Source organism: Canis aureus, chromosome 25 (assembly GCF_053574225.1).
Source record: "Canis aureus isolate CA01 chromosome 25, VMU_Caureus_v.1.0, whole genome shotgun sequence".
Lineage (NCBI taxonomy): Eukaryota > Metazoa > Chordata > Mammalia > Carnivora > Canidae > Canis > Canis aureus.
The window spans coordinates 34,392,751-34,412,982 of NC_135635.1; the positions used below are offsets into that span (position 1 = coordinate 34,392,751).

General features: G+C 40.9%; 1 protein-coding gene across 2 annotated transcripts in view; it reads left to right on the plus strand.

Annotated features, from left to right (window-relative positions):
* GPR19 (G protein-coupled receptor 19) overlaps nucleotides 1–20,232 on the plus strand; it is a 40,354-nt gene that overhangs the window by 11,136 nt on the left and 8,986 nt on the right. For both annotated transcript variants that reach the window (XM_077871022.1, XM_077871023.1), the window contains exon 3: nucleotides 3,747–3,903. In XM_077871022.1, coding sequence (XP_077727148.1) covers nucleotides 3,898–3,903 — 6 coding nt within the window. In that variant the 5' untranslated portion in view covers nucleotides 3,747–3,897. The remainder of the gene's footprint in view (nucleotides 1–3,746; nucleotides 3,904–20,232) is intronic.

Consider the following 20,232-nt stretch of genomic DNA (forward strand, 5'->3'; position numbering starts at 1 on the left):
AGAGAGTTCATCATTCTATGGTAAAATGGAAGGAAAACTAGTAGGTGGGAACCAAGAATCAGTATGACATCTTGACTGCACAGGTTTTCAGGAAGATCAGCTTTAGAAAGTGTACTTGTGGAAGTTGAGGATCCAGAAATTGTTCCAATAAAACTAACTGCATGCTCTGGGACCCCTTGAAAAGTTTTTTGTCTGCCCCAGCCTGAAGACCTCTCTAGAGTACCAAACACTCTAAGCAAATTCTCCTATGTTTGGTTGATGACAAGTAAAGGCATAAATAAAGGAATTTCAAGAATGACTTTCAAAAGAACAGCCTGGATTTCCAGGCTTTTGTCTTGCTGCACACTCCTGTTTTGAATTTCAGAAGCTGAATATATTAATTCCTTCTTTCTTTCCATTTCCATTGTAACTTGAAACAGTGCCACACTCCCTGTTTCCAAGGCAAATAGATTCCCAGGCAAAGGAGAAAAAAATCCTATAAATCATTTTCAAAATATTACCCCTAAAAAAAATATATTACCCCAATTACAAGTACTGTGGAGTTTTAGGAGTTCGGGTGGAAGACACTGTCCTTTTATTTTCTTCCAGATGACCAGGAATAAGTTTGGTGATTACAAATTTAAGATTTTTAGGCAGAATTATATTACACCACATGTTTTATAAACATCCTTAATAATATTCTGGATTATGATTCCTTGAAAAATTATGATTATTTTATCATTCAGCTATGATGTACACATACAGTCATCCTAAAAGGAATGAATAATTTGGTCTTTTTTTTTTTTTTATCTCAAGTAATTTGAAGCAACTTTTTTTATTTCTCCTGTCAGAGGCTCTTCATAGTGAATCACATTACATTACATCAACAAGTTATTTTAGTCCAATCCATTATTCACGAAGCAGAATAGCATAGTATAGTGTGCCCGCTCTGGAGTCAGATTAAATAGTTCCAAAGCCTTATTCCCACACTAAGTAGCTGTAGCTGTGTAGTTCGGAGCATATTCCTGTCCTCTGGAAGCCTCAGTCTCATCTATAAAACAGGAGAGTTCATACTAGTACCTCTGGTTTGATAGGAAGACTAAATGACATGTGCTGAACACCTAGGACATGTTACATACTGGCTGTTTGTGTTGTTGTTATTATTACTGGCTAAGAAAGGGGAGATGATATCGAAGTCACCATCCTGCTGGCTCTCTAAGGATTTCTTCAAACACCTATCCTGCTTTCCTGATAAATGAACTTTCTGAAAGGAGCAAGTGTCAGAATTAGCAGAGTTGAAATTCTCTGAATCTTAATAGAAAAACTGGAATTAACCTGACTCTTCTCCTAAAGTAAAAGAAATAAATATGTCCTCAGCTGTGAATGTTGAGACAGGAAGGAACTTCGATTTCTTGAAATCATACTCCAGCTCCCTTGTGCACCTCTTTTTTTTTTTTTAAAGATTTTATTTATTTATTCATGAGAGATACTGAGAGAGAGAGGCAGAGACACAGGCAGAGAGAGAAGCAGGCTCCATGCAGGAAGCCCGATGTGGGACTTAATCCTGGGACCCCAGGATCAAGCCCTGGGCCAAAGGCAGGCGCTAAACTGCCAAGTCACCCAAGGATCCCCCTCTTTTTTTTTTTTATAACAGAGTTTGCATTCCTGCACATTGAAAGTATATCTGCCCCCCCCCCCCCCCAAATAAATATTTAGAATTGCCATGGTAAGGACTCTGAATTAGAAACAATCAATTCCGGATGCCTGAGTGGCTCATTTGGTTAAGCATCTGCCTTGGGCTCAGGTAATGAGTGGCGGGATGGAACCTCACATCCCCCATATCGTCCTCCCTGCTCAGTGGAGAATCTGCTTCTCTCTCTGCCCCTCACCCCACCCCACTTGTGTTCTCTTCCTCAATCTCTGTCTCTCTCAAATAAATAAATAAAATCTTTTAAAAAATCAATTTTATGCCAGCCTAATTACACAAACATTACAAACATTACACATCCTCATTTGAGGCAGTCCAAATTTTATCCAAAGGACGGATCTTAAACTAATCAAATTTATTTTTATTTAAAATAATTGGGATCCCTGGGTGGCTCACCTGCCTTCAGCCTAGGGCGTGATCCTGGAGTTCTGGGATCTAGTCCCACTTCAGGCACCCTGCTTAGAACCTGGTTCTCCTTCTGCTGTGTCTCTGTCTCTGTCTCTCTCTCTCTCTGTCTCTCATGGATAAATAAAATCTTTAAAAAAATAAATAATTCAGCAACTCACGTTAAAAAATATTGGTCCTTTCTCCCATAACATTGTAAAGTATTCGCAAACTGTTCCTTGCATCAACAGCCAGGTGTGGTTCTGAAGTATCTCCCAATTAAGACTGTTGGGACTTGGATGAATGACTTCATAAAAATCAGAAGCCCCAACATAAGGAGAAGTAGATTCCTGTGTCCTTCCACTCTACTTTGGGATAGCACTCCACAGTCATTCTGTGAAGCTGGCATTTTCATTTAGTTGCGCCTAAATAGATTTTTAGGGAAAGGAGCAGTGGAATATGGAGGGAGTAACCATCACAGTGTCCATACTAATTGCCAGAATCCTTTTAAGATTTAGGGTCAGCAACAATTCAGTAAGGAAAGGGCCCATTAGGTAAATTTGGCTCTGAAAATGCTAATTGAAAGTCCTCCTCAGCAATTCAATCCTCTTCCCCTCTCCTTTTCTTTAGTAAGCAGGGTCCCATGGTGACCGTTTCTGAAAGAAATCATCCCCTTTTGCAGTTACCTAGCACCATGGCAACAGGGACGTCAGCAAAGCCGGATAGACCCTGCACAAAACAGCCTCTACCAGGCTCCCTCCCTGCCTCTCTAATTCAGCCCTGCCCGAGGCCTAGGAATGAGGCTAAGGACCTCTTGACATACACACTCAAAAAATCCTGTGTGTTTCTATATTTTGTTTTGATTTGTTTTGTCTATAAGCATAGATATATGGACATATAGTAAATTATCTTACAAGCATTTCTCCCCCCCCAAAAAAAACATGGAGCATATCTAAGGGGTGGGTGGGTAGTAGGATAAGCATAGGATGGTCTTTGGGTTTAATAAAATGTAAAAGTTATATTTAAAAGGAAGCAATAAGTTGATAGTAGGGGAAGTCCGAGCCCTAAATATGTGGACTGACTTATATTTAGACACAAGACATCAGAGAAATATTTTAAAAATATTTTTATTTACCTGAGAGTGAAATAGACAAAAGTCTTTAATGAAGACGGAAGGGGTTGTAATGCTGTCCTTGGTGCTGAACACTCTTGTCTCCGACGTGCTAAGGGGGCTCCAGAGGGAAGTAGGGGAACACCTTGTCATGTTAGGGTATTGATAAGAAAGAAAGAAAGAAAGGCTGGGCAGAAAGTATCATTTCCCTCCCTACCAAGCAACTCTGAATGTCCAGAATAAAATGTTCAGATGAAAAATAAAACAAAAAAGAAAGTGGAGAAGGCTGAAGGTTTGGGTTGAATTTTCTCCTTTTCATATGGAGATTTTTGGTCAGAGCCAATCAGGTCACAGATTTCTGCTGCTTTGCTCCTGAAAGGAAAAGTGGGGGAAGGGAGGTAGAAGATGGCCCCATTCTCCCCTTGAGCCACATGATCCATTTCCCATGTGACACATTCCAGAGCCTTGGAAAGGAGAAGGGAGGGGCACCAAGAGAGTGGGGCTGGGGGCGGGAAGATGGTTTAACAGTCAACCCAGCACAGCGTCATCTTGTCTTCCTACCAGGAAGCAGGCTATGAGCCAAGGGGAAGGCAGAGGACAGAAATGAACGTGCTCCCAAGCTTTCCTGGTGATGTTTGGTATTCTCCAAACTCCTATGCGAGGGCTATTCCTGACCGAGAAGACCCAAGGAGACCATCTCTGAAATCAAGTCCAGATGAAGGTATGTGCTAGGGATCCCGTGGTATCGCGGCTGAAATTTGGCTTATAGGACATAATACCTTCTTTTTTTTCCAGGCAGTTTGTGGAGATTTTGTCCTGGCTTAGATTTGGTTGGGGGGTTTTAGATTTGTTACAGGTCTAGAAAAGATGCCTAGATAGTTCTGTAAAATGAGATTCATCAAAGTAAGTGCCTGTTGAAGAAAATTTGATGGAAAATTGTGTATAGTGATAATTAATAAAATAAAGCACTAATTGATGAAAATGATTTTTTACTTTAAGTCCTGGAAAGAGGAAAAAATAATATTACTGAAATCAACTACGTTTTGTTGTTCACTGCAATAAAATCTTGTTTCTTCCCTTTCCAGTTGCTTATTCTCTGCCCATATTCCCAGAGGTTATTGGCAATGGTTTAGAGAGCCTGAGTGGGCAGGCGTGCTGTTTCTTTGTGCTGTGCAATTGTCTCCTTCTGATGTTCCTGATACCAGGAGAGCTTATCATTATTTCCAGCTCTGGTTTGGGATAGTAGAGTGCCATTGACTTCCAAATCTTTCAGAATAGCTATCAAGAAGTCTCCCAGGAAGTTCTCAAAGGAATCTTCCAAAGTTACAGGCTAAAATAATCTTCCCTGTACTCAGATCTTGGTACCTTTGACCATTTCTACTCAGCACAAAGAGGGGAGTTAGCAAATTTAAATATTATTTCATCTTTAACAAATGCTTACGAAGTTCTTGCTGTGTGCAAGAAGACATCATTATAAAGCACAAATAATCAGTCATTTAATCCTTATAATAGCCCAGTGGGGGAGACATTAGTGCCCACATTTTGGTAATGAAGAAACTAAAGGCCAGAGAAGTTAGGGAACATTCCCAGCATCACACAGCTAGCAAATAGTAGAAACAGGATTTGAACCAAGAAATTTGACCCCAGAGTCCATGATTTTAACTACTAACCTATGCTTCTTTTCTGCTTGTGTTATTTCAAATGATGTCAGCAGTTGATTTCGTTACACATTTTGTTCAGTCGACGTTACTAGAAGATCAAATCAGCTTGCCTGGCTAAAACAGATCTCCAAAAAAAAAAAAAAAAAAAAGATCTCCAGTGGAATCTATATTTAATCTTAAGTTATCTCAGTAATCACCTTCCCGATACCATTACCACCATCACCCCGTACCCCCCGCAAATAACCCAGTAAATAATTGCCTGTTCTTCTCTTCCCTTTGTGCTGTATAGATATCTGGTAGTAAAATACTGTGTTACTATGGTGACCAAATGATGTCCAAAGGCAAAAAAGAAATCTAGAATTACATCATGGTTGATTTTTTTAAATCAAACTTAACATTCTTTCATCTTCTGAATCTAGTAATAAGACTAGCCTAAACATTCTACCTTTAAAAAAATCCTTACTTGATTTTCAAAATACAATAGATTAAAAACTTCTAAAAATGATGAATATAAACTATGGTATCAGATGTACTAGATTTATTGCTTTAAAATAATGTTACCATACTTCAAGGGAATAGATTACTCTCTTTGCAAATTATTTTAGATTTTTAAGGGCAAAAGAGGAGGAAATTTTTTTTTCTTAACTTCTAGAGATTTCTGAAATATAAAGATTCCTTCTTTTTGGTCTGTGTAGTTTCCCTTCTGGTTCTTGACAAAATGATGACCGATCTCATTCTTATATGCTGTGGGAAAACTAAGGGGAGTTACTAGGTCAGAGATACAAGGAGGAAGAAAAGGGATAGAAATCTAAAATTTGTGAAATTCTTTATTAATATTTCCCTTCAGGGTTTCACTCAAGAATATTTTGAAAGTGATTGTGTCCCCTACAATACTGAACTTCATATTAAAACCTTGTCCCTGTTGAAATCTATGTTTCCCTGGGACAAGTACCACTTTTATGCTACTATAGTCATCTGAAGTGAGCTGCTTGAGCAAAGGGACCATATCTTCCATTGTTGGGTTTCTAGATTTATTTTTTTTTTAAGATTTTATTTATTTATTCATGAGAGACACACAGAGAGAGAGAGAGAGGCAAAGACACAGGCAGAGGGAGAAGAAGCAGGCTCCATGCAGGGAGCCTGACGTGGGACTTGATCCTGGGTCTCCAGGATCACGCCCTGGGCTGAAGGCAGTGCTAAACCGCTGAGCCACCCAGGCTGCCCATTGTTGGGTTTCTAGCACTTAGCACAAGGCCTGGTTTATGATAAGCTCACAATATCCATTTGTGAAAGCTCTGAAAGCGTTCTGCTGGAGCCAGTTTAGGGACCCATACCTAAATTGTTCTGCATGTGCTCATAGGGAAGACAGGGAGGACAGTGAAGAGGTAAATGTGTAATGGGAGAGACCTTGGCAACAGCCAAAATTATGTCTGAAATTTGTATATGCTAGTCAGACTGACCCTGGAGCAGAAGCACACTAGAGTTCAAGAAGTATCTATAAATTCTTTCCTGGGGATTACAGATCCATCCCCCTGACTTTTTATTTATCTTTAGAATGAAGTTCTTCTGGTATTTTTGTTTATATCTAGATATACAGGCACCTTCAGAGTCTCATTTTCCTCTGGTGTTTGCCTGGCAACATCTCCCAACACTGAAATAGTTCACCTTGGGTGAGACTGAATGTGATGAGAAGGTCAGTTCCTGCCCCTGGCAGGCCTCTCCTAATCAGCTGTGGTTCGCAGTCCTCAGAATACTGAACTGAGAGCTCACCAGACTATAGGACTCCTCCCCAGAAAACCCTGGGATCGTTAGTGTCAGAGTAGACTGGAACCAGGCTGCCTTTCCCAGACCATGGCAGTTAGGACTTGAGTGCAAAAGATTGTCTCAAGATATCTTGAAAGGTTACTTAGAATTTGAATTCAAGTTAGCAGGCTAATTAGGATAAAAATAGTCATCTTTATGGGAGCTCCTGATAGAAGGCATGGGGGTCATGAGTTCAAGCCCCATGTTGGGTGTAGAGTTTATGTTAAAAAATGATAATATTCACAAACATAGCCTATTTCTTTTGCTCACATCTAATTAGATCATTAAGGAGAGAAGGAATAGGGTTTGTAGATAAGGTGTAGGTCCTTGAGTCCTATTCACTCATCCTCCTTACCTTCACTTACCTGCTGAGTGAGTTGTGCAAAAGAAACAGCCCTTCGGGAAGCCCAGTACACCCAGGCATGTGCTGCCTGCCTACCACACTGCCTTTCAGTTATAGTAACTTGCCTGCTGTTGGTAAACACTGCTGAACGAGTTAGGCCCTGCCAGCCCAACGACTGGATCATTTCCTAGCATATATGTATGTAGGGAAGGGGAAGGAATAGACAGGAGAACCAGAGTGTGGACACAATTTCTGCTTTTTTTTTTTTTTTTTTTTTAAGATTTTATTTATTTATTCATGAGAGACACAGAGAAAGAGAGAGGCAGAGACACAGGCAGAGGGAGAAGCAGGCTCCATGCAGGGAGCCTGATGTGGGACTTGATACCAGATCTCCAGGATCACACCATGGACCAAAGGCAGGCGCTAAACCGCTGAGCCACCCAGGGATTCCCCAGAACTTCTGCTCTATGAACCAAGGCAAAAAATGGCATGAGCTGAGATGTGGTCTTTCCAAGAGGACAGTTTCAAAAGTAAAAGAGGGGTACCATAATGAATATATTTTTCTGTCTATGAAATCATTTTACCTTAGCTAAACTTTTAAAGCAATCATCTTATGGAGCCTCTCATTCAGCATACTTTCCTAGGCACTGGATTTCGTTGTGGGTAATCCTGATAGAGACTCTGTCATATAGGTTTCTTAGCCCCAGTTTTTGATCAGGAAACAAGCTCAGAGAAGTGAACAACCTGCCCAAAGTCCCCAGTAGCAGATAGAGCCAGGATCTGAATTCTTTGCTCTTTCAGCTATATCACAAGTAAAGTTCTTTCCTCTGCATTCTTTAAATATATGTTTTTAGATAGTAGGTTAATATAAATACAGCTCTAGAAAATTTGGGAAATACAGAAGGGTAATGATAATGAAAATCCATGTTAAAACTTTGTTATATTTCTTTCTCAGTCTTTCTCAGTACATACAGTGATAACGAAAGTAAACATTTGTTGGGCACTGGCATTGTTTCAGACATAGTTCTTAGCTCCTTTTTTTGTTATCTGTTTTATTCTCACAACAAATCAGTGGGGTGGGTAACATTATTATCCTGCTTTTATTGCCAAAGACAAAGGACAAAAATGTTCAGTAACTTGGTAGAGGCTACACAGATATTAGGTGAGCTGAAACCCAGGCAGGTTGCTTTACAGCAGGGTTTCTCCCCCTCAGCACTGTTGGTATTTGGGGCCAGCTAAATCTGTGTTTTCGGGGGGCTGGCGCATAGTACTGTAGAATGGTTAGCAGCATCCCTGGCCTCTACCGACCGGATGTCAGTAACACCCTCGTCCCCCAGTTGTGACATCAAAAATGTCTTCAGACATTGCCAAATGTCCCCTGGGAGGCAGAATTACCTGTGAACCATAGCTCTAAGAGCCCATGCTCCCAATCACTACATTATATAGCCTCTTCATATTTAAATATGCAAAGTGTTATTTTCTTCCACATATAAAGAGGGAAACACACTTTCAAGTTTGAGTGCAGTCTACGAAACCTGGAATATCAATGCCTTTATAGATCATAGGTAGGAGGTTAGTTACTTCCAGAAAAAGTGCTCATTAGTAGACTTTTAATAATAGTTTTGTAGTATCCCACTGTTATCCAGTTGGAAAAATAGCCATGTGTCCCTCTTTTACAGTTTTTTCCCCATTTCTCTGTGACAGGCATCCTTAGCCTTCAAGAATTCAGAATTTAGGGGTGCCTGGGTAGCTCAGTTGGTTAAGCATCTGACTCTTGATTTTGGCGCAGGTCATAATCTCAGGGTCGTGAGATCTGAGCTGGAGCCCACTTTGGGCTCTGTGTTCAACAGGAAGTCTGCTTGAGATTATCTCTCTCTCTGCCTCTCCCTACCACTCATGTGCACGCATGCGTGCGCACTCGTTCTCTCTCTCTCAAATCTTAAAAAAATAATTCAGATTTCAGGTGTATACTTACAGTATAGCAGGGCAATGCTTCTCAACTATGGTATCAAAATATGTCCCAAACAAAGGATGTCTGTTGCAAATAATTGCTTGCTAATAAATCAGATACCAAGATTTGCTAGTGATTTAATTTTTTAATTAATTAGAATCAATTTAAGGATATTTACATAATCTTCCCATATGATTTCTTAAGTTGAAGACTCAGTGTTGGAGTTACAGGTCAAGCTCCTAGAGCTGCACATAATTCTGGATATATCTGTAGGAGTGTGTCATATGACAAATGAGAACACATTTGTCACATCTGTGTCTGAGGAAGAAAGGCTAAAAATGGCTGGTGGAGGTGATTTGGGTCAACTGTGGCTGATGTGCAGAGGGGATTGAAGTAAGACGCTCTGGGGGATGATAGCAGTATCATTTTGACTTGCATCTAAGTTAATGTACAATACTAAAATGCATATTAACCATGGGAAACATGCAAATACACATTCAACATATTTTGCAATGACAGCTGACTATGTCCAATTGCATAATTTGTCCATGAAAAATGCACATGACTGCAAATTCAAATATAATTTCTCCATGAACCTAAAGGTTTGCTTTCTTGGAAAACCCTGATTGAGGAAGGTGGTGCAAATCAAAATTTACCGAGTGGTGCCGTGAATTTGATGTGAGACAGAACAGAAATGCTTCTGAAAACCAGAGTTCTTAGTAACTCTCTGCTCAGTGTTTGTGCTCCATGCTTCACAAAAACTTCACCTTCTTTTCAAATTGCTATAAAATTGCATCTGCTGTGTAGTTCTTTGCTTTGAGTGTGATGTATCTGGTTTTTGCCTCCTCACTTATTTCCTATGTAAATTATAGAACTAGAGATGTTGATACTGAAATCTGAGCTTGAAAATCAAACTTAGTGCTTACCTCCAAAACAATTGTTTGCTGCTACTTTAGACTCAACAAGTATAGTACACAGAAGCTATTAAAAAAATGTCTGTGGTAATGAATTAAGTTGAACTTGGGGAGGTGCAGATCCCTTGGCCAAATTGTTTTCTTCAGATTTTGAAAGATTATGTACTGGGAAGAGACTTGTGGGAAATTGGTAGAGGACAGCCAGGGGTTCTAGTAAGTGTTTCTCCCCTCTGAGAAGCTTGGTAGTAGATAGAAAGGAAGACAAACAGATGGCAAGTCCTCTTTGACCAGACCACTTCTTGCAGGGAATCTTCAGTAAGATTGTTGGTACTTCCGGGATAATTGGCGGGGGTGAAGGGTGGCGGGGTGGGGCGGGGGATGGTTTGCTTAGCTGATCTCTAGGGAACATTCATCTCTTCTTTGGAGACCCATACTGGTGATCTTGGATATCAGAAGCTCACAGAAGCCCTAGCACCTCTAACCAGCTTCCTTTTCCTCCCATCAAAGTGCACTCACTCTTAGAGTGAGTTCTCTTCCAGGTGAAGGTAGTGAATTATAAATTAAATGAATGTGTCGCTCATTACAATGTCTACCTATCAGTTTTAGTTCATAATGCTAAAAGGACCTCAGAAATCATCTAGACTAGCTCATTTATATTATAGACATGGAGATTCAGAGAAGTTGATTGACTTAAGGTCCTTACCATGATATAAAAATGAGACCTGTGTCTCTTGTCTTGCTCCTCAGTGCTTTTTTTTTTTTTAAGTTTTTTTTTTTGGGGGGATCCCTGGGTGGCGCAGCGGTTTAGCGCCTGCCTTTGGCCCAGGGCGCGATCCTGGAGACCCGGGATCGAATCCCACATCGGGCTCCCGGTGCATGGAGCCTGCTTCTCCCTCTGCCTGTGTCGCTGCCTCTCTCTCTCTCTCTCTGTGACTATCATGAATAAATAAATAAAATCTTAAAAAAAAAAAAAAAAGTTAATTTTTATTTATTTATGATAGTCACACAGAGAGAGAGAGAGAGGCAGAGACACAGGCAGAGGGAGAAGCAGGCTCCATGCACCGGGAGCCTGACGTGGGATTCGATCCTGGGTCTCCAGGATCACGCCCTGGGCCAAAGGCAGGCGCCAAACCGCTGCGCCACCCAGGGATCCCTCCTCAGTGCTTATTATATTCAGGATCAGATTTAAGGTAAACCAGAAAGCACTACACTGTTCAAACTTCTCAAGGTTTCTGATAGTCTAGATGCTGGTGGGGTAGTAGAAAGTGATAGAATGGCTGGTATGAATTTTAGTGTTCATACTGAATTATCTAAGAAATGTTTTATATTGAATTAGTTTCCATTACTGCAGAATAAAGTAGCAAAAATTCAGGGGCTTAAGATAACACCTATTTCTTAGGTCACAATTCTATAGGTCGGCAGTCTGGGTGGGTTAACTGGCTTCTCTGCTTAGAATCTCACAAGGCTGAAATCAAGGTGTTGGTAGGACTGTGTTCCTTTTTATTTATTTTTAAAGGTTTTATTTATTTATTCACGAGACACACACACACACACAAATGCAGAGACACAGGCTGAGGGAGAAGCAGACTCCCTGCAGGGAGCCCAATGTGGGACTCGATCCCGGGTCTCCAGGCTCACACCCTGGACCAAAGGCGGCGCTAAACTGCTGAGCCACCCTGGCTACCCTCTGTTCTTTTTAAAAGGATGATTTCCCTTCCAAGCTCTTTGCAATGGTTGGCAGAATCCAGTGCCTTGTGGTTGTAGGAACAAGGTCACATTTTCTTGATGACCGTCAGTTGTAGGCCATCCGTAACTCCTAGTGGCCTCTCCCTGGTTCTTACACGTGAGCCCCTGGTATCTCAGAGCCTGTCAGCTCCTTTTCATGTTTGGAATCATTCTCTGACTTCTTTTGCCTCCTCTCTCGTCTTTTAAACAAAACTCTGTGTTTTTAAGGGCTCATTAGTTTGTGCCCACCTAGGTAATCAAGCATAATCTTCCCATTTTAAGTTTCATAACCTTAATTATATATGCAGAATCCCTTTTGCTGTGTGGCATGGACATCTTGGGGGGGCGGCATTCTGCCTACTACACACATTATTTCCTTTAAATAACAGCAAGGCTCCATCTTACCAGGCTAATGGGAAAGTCAGTGATGAACATTGCTGGGACTCTCTTCCTGTTTCCTAGGTCCTGGGGATAGTAAAGACAGCAAAATGTATGGAGTGGTTCCTCTAGCCTTGGATCCCCTCTGATTTTTTAATTTTTAATTTTTTTTTTCATTTTAAAGATTTTATTTATTTATTCATGAGAGAGAGAGAGAGAGAGAGAGAGAGAGAGAGTCAGAGACACAGGCAGAGGGAGAAGCAGGCTCCATGCAGGGAGCCCGATGTGGGACTCGATCCCAGGTCTCCAGGATCACGCCCTGGGCTGAAGGCAGCGCTAAACCACTGAGCCACCCAGGGATCCCCCCTCTGATTTTTAAAATTAAATTAAATTAGCCAACATATAGTACATTATTAGTTTCAGATGTAGTTTTCAATAATTCATCAGTTGTGTATAACACCCAGTGTCCCCTCTGATTATAGCAGAGATGTAATTATGGTCTGAGCTGGTGTGTGCCCTTGAAGGCCAGTAGATCTTCTGCTTTGGTACCACCCCTGGGGCAGTGGACTCTACTCCCTGCTAGGAACTCTGTGCCTTGGATCCACCCTAGCTGTACTCTTCCATTACCTGGAGGGCAGTGAGGAAGTGAGGCAAGGGTCCCAGGCCTACTTTTTTTTTAACAGCTTTATTCATGTAGCATAACATTCACTCATATTAAGTGCACAAGACAGTGATTTTTTTTTTTTAATTTAAATTTGGTTTGCCAACATATAGTATAACACTGCTCATCACATCTCGTGCTCTCCTTAATGTCTATCACTCAGTTACCCCACTTCCCCTTCTACAACCCTTTGTTTCCCAGGGTCAAGAGTCTCATGGTTTGTCTTCCTCCAATTTTTCCCCACTCAGTTTCCCCTCCTTCCCTTATGATATCTTTCACTATTTCTTATACTCCACATATGAGTGAAACCAAATGATAATTGTCTTTCTCTGACTTATTTCACTCAGCATGATACCCTCCAGTTCCATCCACGTCAATATAAATGGTAAGTATGCTGCTTCTTTATCCATTCATCCATAAAAGGACATCTCAGCTCCTTCCACATTTTGGCAACTGGACATTGCTGCTATGAACATTGGGGTGCAGGTGTCCCATCATTTCACTACATCCATATCTTTGGGGTTTAAATACCCAGTCGTGCAATTGCTGAATTTTAGGGTAGCTAATTTTAATTTCTTGAGGAACCTCTACACTGTTTTCCACAGTGGCTGCACCAGCTTGCATTCTCACCAACAGTGTAAGAGGGTTTCCCTTTCCCACATCCTTGCCAACATTTGTAGTTTCCTGTCTTGTTAATTTAGCCATTCTCTCTGGTGTAAAGCGGTATCTCATTGTGATTTTGATTTGTATTTCCCTGATGACGAGTAATATGAAGCATTTTTTCATGTGCTTGTTGGCCATGTGTAGGTCTTCTTTGGAGAAATGTCTGCTCATGTCTTCTTCCCATTTCTTGACTGGATTGTTTTGTTTCTTGAGTATTGAATTTGATGAGTTCTTCATAGATCTTCAATACTAGCCCTTTATCAGATATGTCATTTGCAAATATCTTCTCCCATTGCTTTTTAATTTTTGCTGACTGTTTCCTTTGTTGTGCAAAAGCTTTTTATCTTGATGATGTCCCAATAGTTCATTATTGCTTTTGATTCCCTTGCCTTTAAAGATGTGTCTAGCAAGAAGTTACTGTGGCTGAGTTCAAAAAGGTTGTTGCCTGTGTTCTCCTCTAGGATTTTGATGGATTGTCTCACATTTAGATCTTTCAACCATTTTGAGTTTACCTTTGTGTATGGTGTAAGAGAATGGTAAGAGAATGGTTCAGTTTCATTCTTTTGTGTATGGCTGTCCAAGTTTCCCAACACCATTTATTGAAGAGACTGTTTTGTTTTGTTTTTTTCCATTGGATGTTCTTTCCTGTTTTGTTAAAGATCAGTTGACCATAGAGTTGAGGGTTCATTTCTGGCTCTGTTCCATTGATCTATGTGTCTATTTTTGTGCCAGTTCAATGCTGTCTTGATAATCACAGCTTTGTAATGTAGCTTGAAGTTAGGCATTATGATGCCCCCAGCTTTGATTTTCTTTTTCAACATTCCTCTGGCTATTTGGGGTCTTTTCTGGTCCCATATAAATTTTAGGATTCTTTGTTCCGACTCTGTGAAAAAAGTCCATGATATTTTGATGGGGATTGCATTGAATGTGTAAATTGCTTTGGGTAGCATAGACATTTTCATAATACTTATTCTTCCAATCCATGAGCATGGACTGTTTTCCCGTCTCTTTGTGTCTTCCTCAATTTCTTTCATGAGTGTTCTTTAGTTGTTAGAGTACAGATCCTTTACTTCTTTGGTTAGGTTTATTCTCACACCAGTGAGAATGGCTAAATTCCTAGGTATTTTATGGTTTTTGGTGCAATTGTAAATGGGATCGAATTCTTAATTTCTTTTCATTCTGTCTCGTTAGTGTAGAGAAATGCAACTGATTTCTGTGCATTCATTTTGTATCCTGCCACATTGCTGAATTGCTGTGAGTTCTAGCAATTTTGGGGTGGAGTCTTTTGGGTTCTCCATATACAGTATTATATCATCTGCAAAGAGTGAGAGTTTGATTTCTTCTTTGCCAATTTGAATGCCTTTTACTTCTTTTTGTTGTCTGATTGCTAGTGGCTAGGACTTCTAGTACTATGTTGAACAACAGTGGTGAGAGTGGGCATCCCTGTTGTGTTCCTGACCTTAGGAACACGAATGATATTCGTTGTGGGCTTTTGTAGATGCCTTTTATGATGTTGAGGTATGTTCCCTCTATCCCTACACTTTGAAGAGTTTTAATCAAGAAAGGATGCTGTATTTTGTCAAATGCTTTTTCTGCACCAATTGAGAGAATCATATGATTCTTGTCTTTTCTATTATTGATGTGACATATCACGTTGATTGATTTATGAATGTTGAACTACTCTTGCATCCCAGGAATAAATCCCATTTGGTCGTGGTGAATAATCCTTTTAATGTACTGTTGGATCCTATTGGCTGTATCTTGCTGAATATTTTGACGTCCATGTTCATAAGGGATATTGATCTGTAATTCCTCTTTTTGATGGGGTCTTTGGTTTTGGGATCAAGGTGATACTGGCCTCATAAAACGAGTTTGGAAGTTTTCTTCCCATTTCTATCTTTTGAAATAGCTTTAGTAGAATAGGTATTATTTCTTCTTTAAATGTTTGGTAGATTCCCCTGTGAAGCCATCTGGCCCTGGACTCTTGTTTCTTGGGAGGTTTTTAATGACTGCTTCCGTTTCCTTGCTGGTTATTGGTCTATTCAGGTTTTCTAGTTCTTCCTGTTTCAGTTTTGGTAATTTATAAGTTTCCAGGAATGCATACATTTCTTCCAGATCATGGCGGTAATTTTTGTTATATTTACAGAGTTGCGCAACCATCACCATAATCAAATTTAAGAGCCTTTTGTAATCCCAAAAAGATCTCTTGTGACTGTCTAGGCCTGCCTTTTGCATGGCTCCAGGGGCCACAGCCACACCTGGTTCAGACATCCTTGTTTCTCCCACCTAACCTTTGTAAAAATCCCCTCAGAGAACTCAGCCCCCAGAAAATAAAAGCCAAGGTAACAGTTATTTTGAGTCCAGTGATACAACTCTCCTCCAGACAAGGCAGCACTTAGGGTCTGAGTTCATTCTCAGAAGGTGATAGGAAAAAAAATCTCAGCAAGGAGCACAGCACAAATCAAAACCCCAGTGACTTTTCTTCCATCTGTTTGATGTGGTGGAGTCTTCCAATTGCAGTTATCAATGGACAGCACTGACTCCATGGAGCAGTGACCTGTAGGTGAGTGAGTCAGACCTCCTCTTCCCCTGCTTCCTTCCTCCTCTAAGCATAGGGCCCTTTGTGCCCTTTTTAAATGACCCAATGTGAACATAGTGTGGAGTGGGATGGGAGAATAGAGGAACCCATCTGGTACAAGAGTTCAAGGAAGTTCCCAGAGGCACTTTGTCCCTCCAGGCTCCGCCCACCCCCCTTTTTTCTCTTCCCTGCTCTTTCCCTCCCCATTAGGTGGGGATTGCAGAGAGTTGCCTCAAGGAAAACAGCCTATCACAAGTACTAAGGCCAGGCCCCAGGGAGCCTGAAACCTTGCTTAGGATCTGAAAGGTGGCTGGGGATGAGGCAGCTTCCTGACTCAGTTTCCTTGTCCTATCATCTGTCTGCAGCAGGAGTCCTAGAGAGTCTACTATAGGTGGCCCTGTTCTTCTTTGTCTTGGCTGCTTCCAGTGCTTCCTCGACCACCCTGCCCAAAAGAGGGTCTTCCTGCCATGCTCTGCTCTTTTCTTTCACAGAACTGATTACAATTTACTGTTTTTACTTCTGCTTATCTATTACTCTTCTCTGCATCCCTCCACAACATAATCATAATTAGACTGTGATCTTCATGAAAGTAGGGACACAGTTTTATTGGCTGTTGTATACCTGATTCTTAACACAGTACATTCTGGCACATGGTGTGATCTTAAAATAGTATTTATAGAATGATGAGTGAATTAATGAAAATGGGCAAAGAATCTGAATAGACATTTCTCCAAACTTTAATATTCATCTGCCAACGGGATATCTCTGCTTGGGTGTCTAATAAGAATGCTCACCCAAAATAAAATTATTGATTTCTAGCTCCCCAGACTTTCTCCCCTCATCTCAAACTCTCAAACCTAGGAGTTATCCCTATCTCCAAACTCCATCACACATCAGCAAATCATGTTGGCTGTCTCCAGAATATTTTCAGTATCCCATCTACTTTTCTCCATCAACATCACTCCTAGGGCTAAGCCATTATTATTACTACTTAGGTTATTGTTTTGTTTTGTTTTGTTTTACTTAGGTTATTGTAATAGCCCTCCTAATTGGTGCCCCCTACACCTCTCAGCCACCTACACAGCAATTAAAGTTGTATTTTTTTTTTAAGATTTTATTTATTTATTCATGAGAGACACAGAAAGAGAGGCAGAGACATAGGCAGAGGGAGAAGCAGGCTCTTCGAGGGAAGCCCAGCGCGGGATTCGATCCCAGGACCCCGGGACCATGCCCTGAGCCAAAGGCAGACGCTCAACCACTGAGCCATCCAGGTGTCCTTAAAGTTGTATTTTTAAAACATAAATCAGGTCATATTCCTATCATTCCTTTGCCTAAAACCTGCAGTGGATTTCACTGCAGTGGGACTAATATGTGTGCCCTACAATGCCATATGTGATCTGATCCCCCCTGCCTACCTTTCTGATTATGTCAGGTGCCATTTTCATCCACATTCATATGCTCCAGCTATATAACAAGCTTATTACTGCCCCAGGGTCTTTGCACACATTGCTTCTGCCCAGAATGCTCTTCTGATTTTCACATGGCTGGCCTCCCCCTCACTGGGGCTTTAGCTCTAGTATCACTTCTTCAGAGAACCCTTCTCTGCCGCTCAATCTGAAATATGACCCTAGGTCAGTCAGGATGATTTTATTTATTTATTTATTTATTTAAAAGAAAATTTATTTATTTATGATAGACATGGGGGGGGGGGGAGCAGAGACACAGGAGGAGGGTGAAGCAGGCTCCACGCCGGGATTGCACCCTGGGCCAAAGGCAGGCGCTAAACTGCTGAGCCACCCAGGGATCCCCAATCAGGATGATTTTAGAGGCAAATAACAGAAAACTCAGTCTTAAAGTCCTAGCATACTGCTTATTAATAAGACTAGCAGTGGCTGTTCTAGCAGCACCATGGTGTCAGGACACTGGGTAGTATCTTTTTGAGTCTCAGGACTTCCCTTGACCTTATAAGATATCACCCAGTGCCCTGACATCTTTACATGACAGTTTACAAAGATAAGAAGTAAGGGGCAGCCAGGCCCACGAAAGATAACACCTTCCACATGCCTGTTTCCTCTTACTAAGAAAGAAATATTTTCCCAAGAACTTCCCAACACCCTCCTAGAGATTTTCTCTTGTCTTATTGCCAGAAGCAGATGATGTTGATAGGATCATCCCTAGCAGCAAAGGATGGTGGAAAATGGTTATCTTGCCTTTTCAACCTCTTGAGATTGGAAGGCAAGGGAGAAGTTAGGAATGGCCATTGGGTGACCAACCATTCATCAATCAGTGGACACTTGGGTTGTTTCCATAATTTGGCTATTGTTGATAATACTGCTATCAGCATCAGGGTGCATGTTTCCCTTTGAATCGGTATTTTTTTATTCTTTGGGTAAATACCTAGCAGTAAAATTGCTGGATCATAGGGTAGTTCTATTTTTAACTTTTTTAAAGATTTTACTTATTAATGAGAGACACAGAGAAAGAGAGGCAGAGACACAGGCAGAGGGAGAAGCAGGCTTCCTGCAGGGAGCCCAATGCGGGACTCGATCCCAGGACCCCAGGATCATGCCCGGAGCCTAAGGCAGACACTCAACTGCTGAGCCCCCCAGGTGCCCCTATTTTTAACTTGAGGAACCTTCATAAGAATGCTAGGTTATTTTTTTGTTTTGTTTTTGTCTTTGTTTATTGTTGCTGTTTGTTTTTTTTTTTAAAGATTTTATTTGAGAGAGAGATCATGAACTGGAAGAGGGGAAGAGGGAGAAACAGACTCCCAGCTGAGCACAGAACCCAATTCAGGGCTCCATCCCAGGACCCTAAGGTCATGACCTGAACTGAAGTCAGATGCTTAACCAGCTGAACCACCCAGGTGCCCCGAGAGTGCTAAATTTTTGAGCCCTTGCTATGTGCCAGACAGCATATTAGATAATAAACAGAACTATACAAGAATAACTCTTCTTGAGTGTTTTCCTCAAACCAGGCAGATTGACTTGTACTAACTCATTTAATTCCTATGTATATATTATCTCATTTAATATTCCTAATAATCAAGTGAGATAGGGACTAATTATCCTCATTTTATAGATTATAAAACTGGAGCCCAAGAGGGTTAGATAATTTGTCCTGGGTGACAACTAATTAGTGTGTGAGAAGTGGGATTTACACTTCAGCTGTCTGACTTCAAAGCTTGCAAATGTATCCACTTTGCAATATTCCTATATTGTGAGATGAAAAATAGATGTATTTCAGCACAGGATTACGTTCTGGGTGTAGGTTTGCCAGATTTAGCTAATAAAAATATAGGATACCAGTTGGATGTTGTATGGGATATTGTATGGACCATATCTATGGTAAAAAAAATTGTCATTGATCTGAAATTCACCCTTACTTGGGCATCCTGTATTTCATCTGGCAGCTGTATCTGGATGGCACATTGTGAAAACACATCTTATTCTCTCTGATTTTCCTGATCCCTCTCACCAAAGTCATGCTTGTGGCTGCCTGGGTCTTCTATAGTTCCATAAAGCACTCAGCTCGGTGTGTACACCAAACCCATAGCTGAGGGCCAGATAGCAAGAGAGTCATTCAAGAAGCTTCTGAAATGCCTGTGTGGCCTCCTTAGACATTTGTAAATTGAAGGCTTCAGGATATGTCTCCCTGTAAACCTTGCCCTATTGGAAGTCGTAGGCTGGTAAATGTGTAACAACTGGCTGCACAGGGGGAAAAAAAAAGGGAAAAAAAAAAAAATGCTGATTTGTGTCATTTGTCACTTTCCATGGTGTGAACATTCCGACCGTGGCAGATTTATAGCAACATGATGTCATGGAAGTTGGAGTCGGGAAGAAATGTGCACATCTGGCTCTGGGGAGCTCACGCAAGCCAGTCACCCACCACTGTTCTGGGCATTTCTTATTTTCATATATACACAAATCAAGCCTACATCACCATGAAAGGTCTAGGAGAAAATATCTATGACCATGGTATTTTGTGAGTTACAACAATTAAAATTTAAAGGGGACTATTTGTTACTTGGAATAATTAATACCATTGATCAAACTTGTCTTCAGTTCAAACTGATTTAGAGGTCTGCTTTCATCCTGCATGTAAAGGCTACAACAGTTAATCATCTGTCGTAATGAATTTCCAGTAGTCTTATATTCTTTATTCTGAGTAAAGGCAGTATTTCCAGACCAACGTGTCTACTGCACTTTTGATGCCAAGCCTCTGTGCAGTATATGGTGGGAGTGATTTTTTCCCCCAAATGTTCACTATGTCACATATTTCTGAGCTAGCATATAGAACAGATGTATCTGTGGGTAGGCAAGAGGCTGTGGCAGAGTAATTTCACATTCCTGTGTTTGATTGAGGAGTTAAGA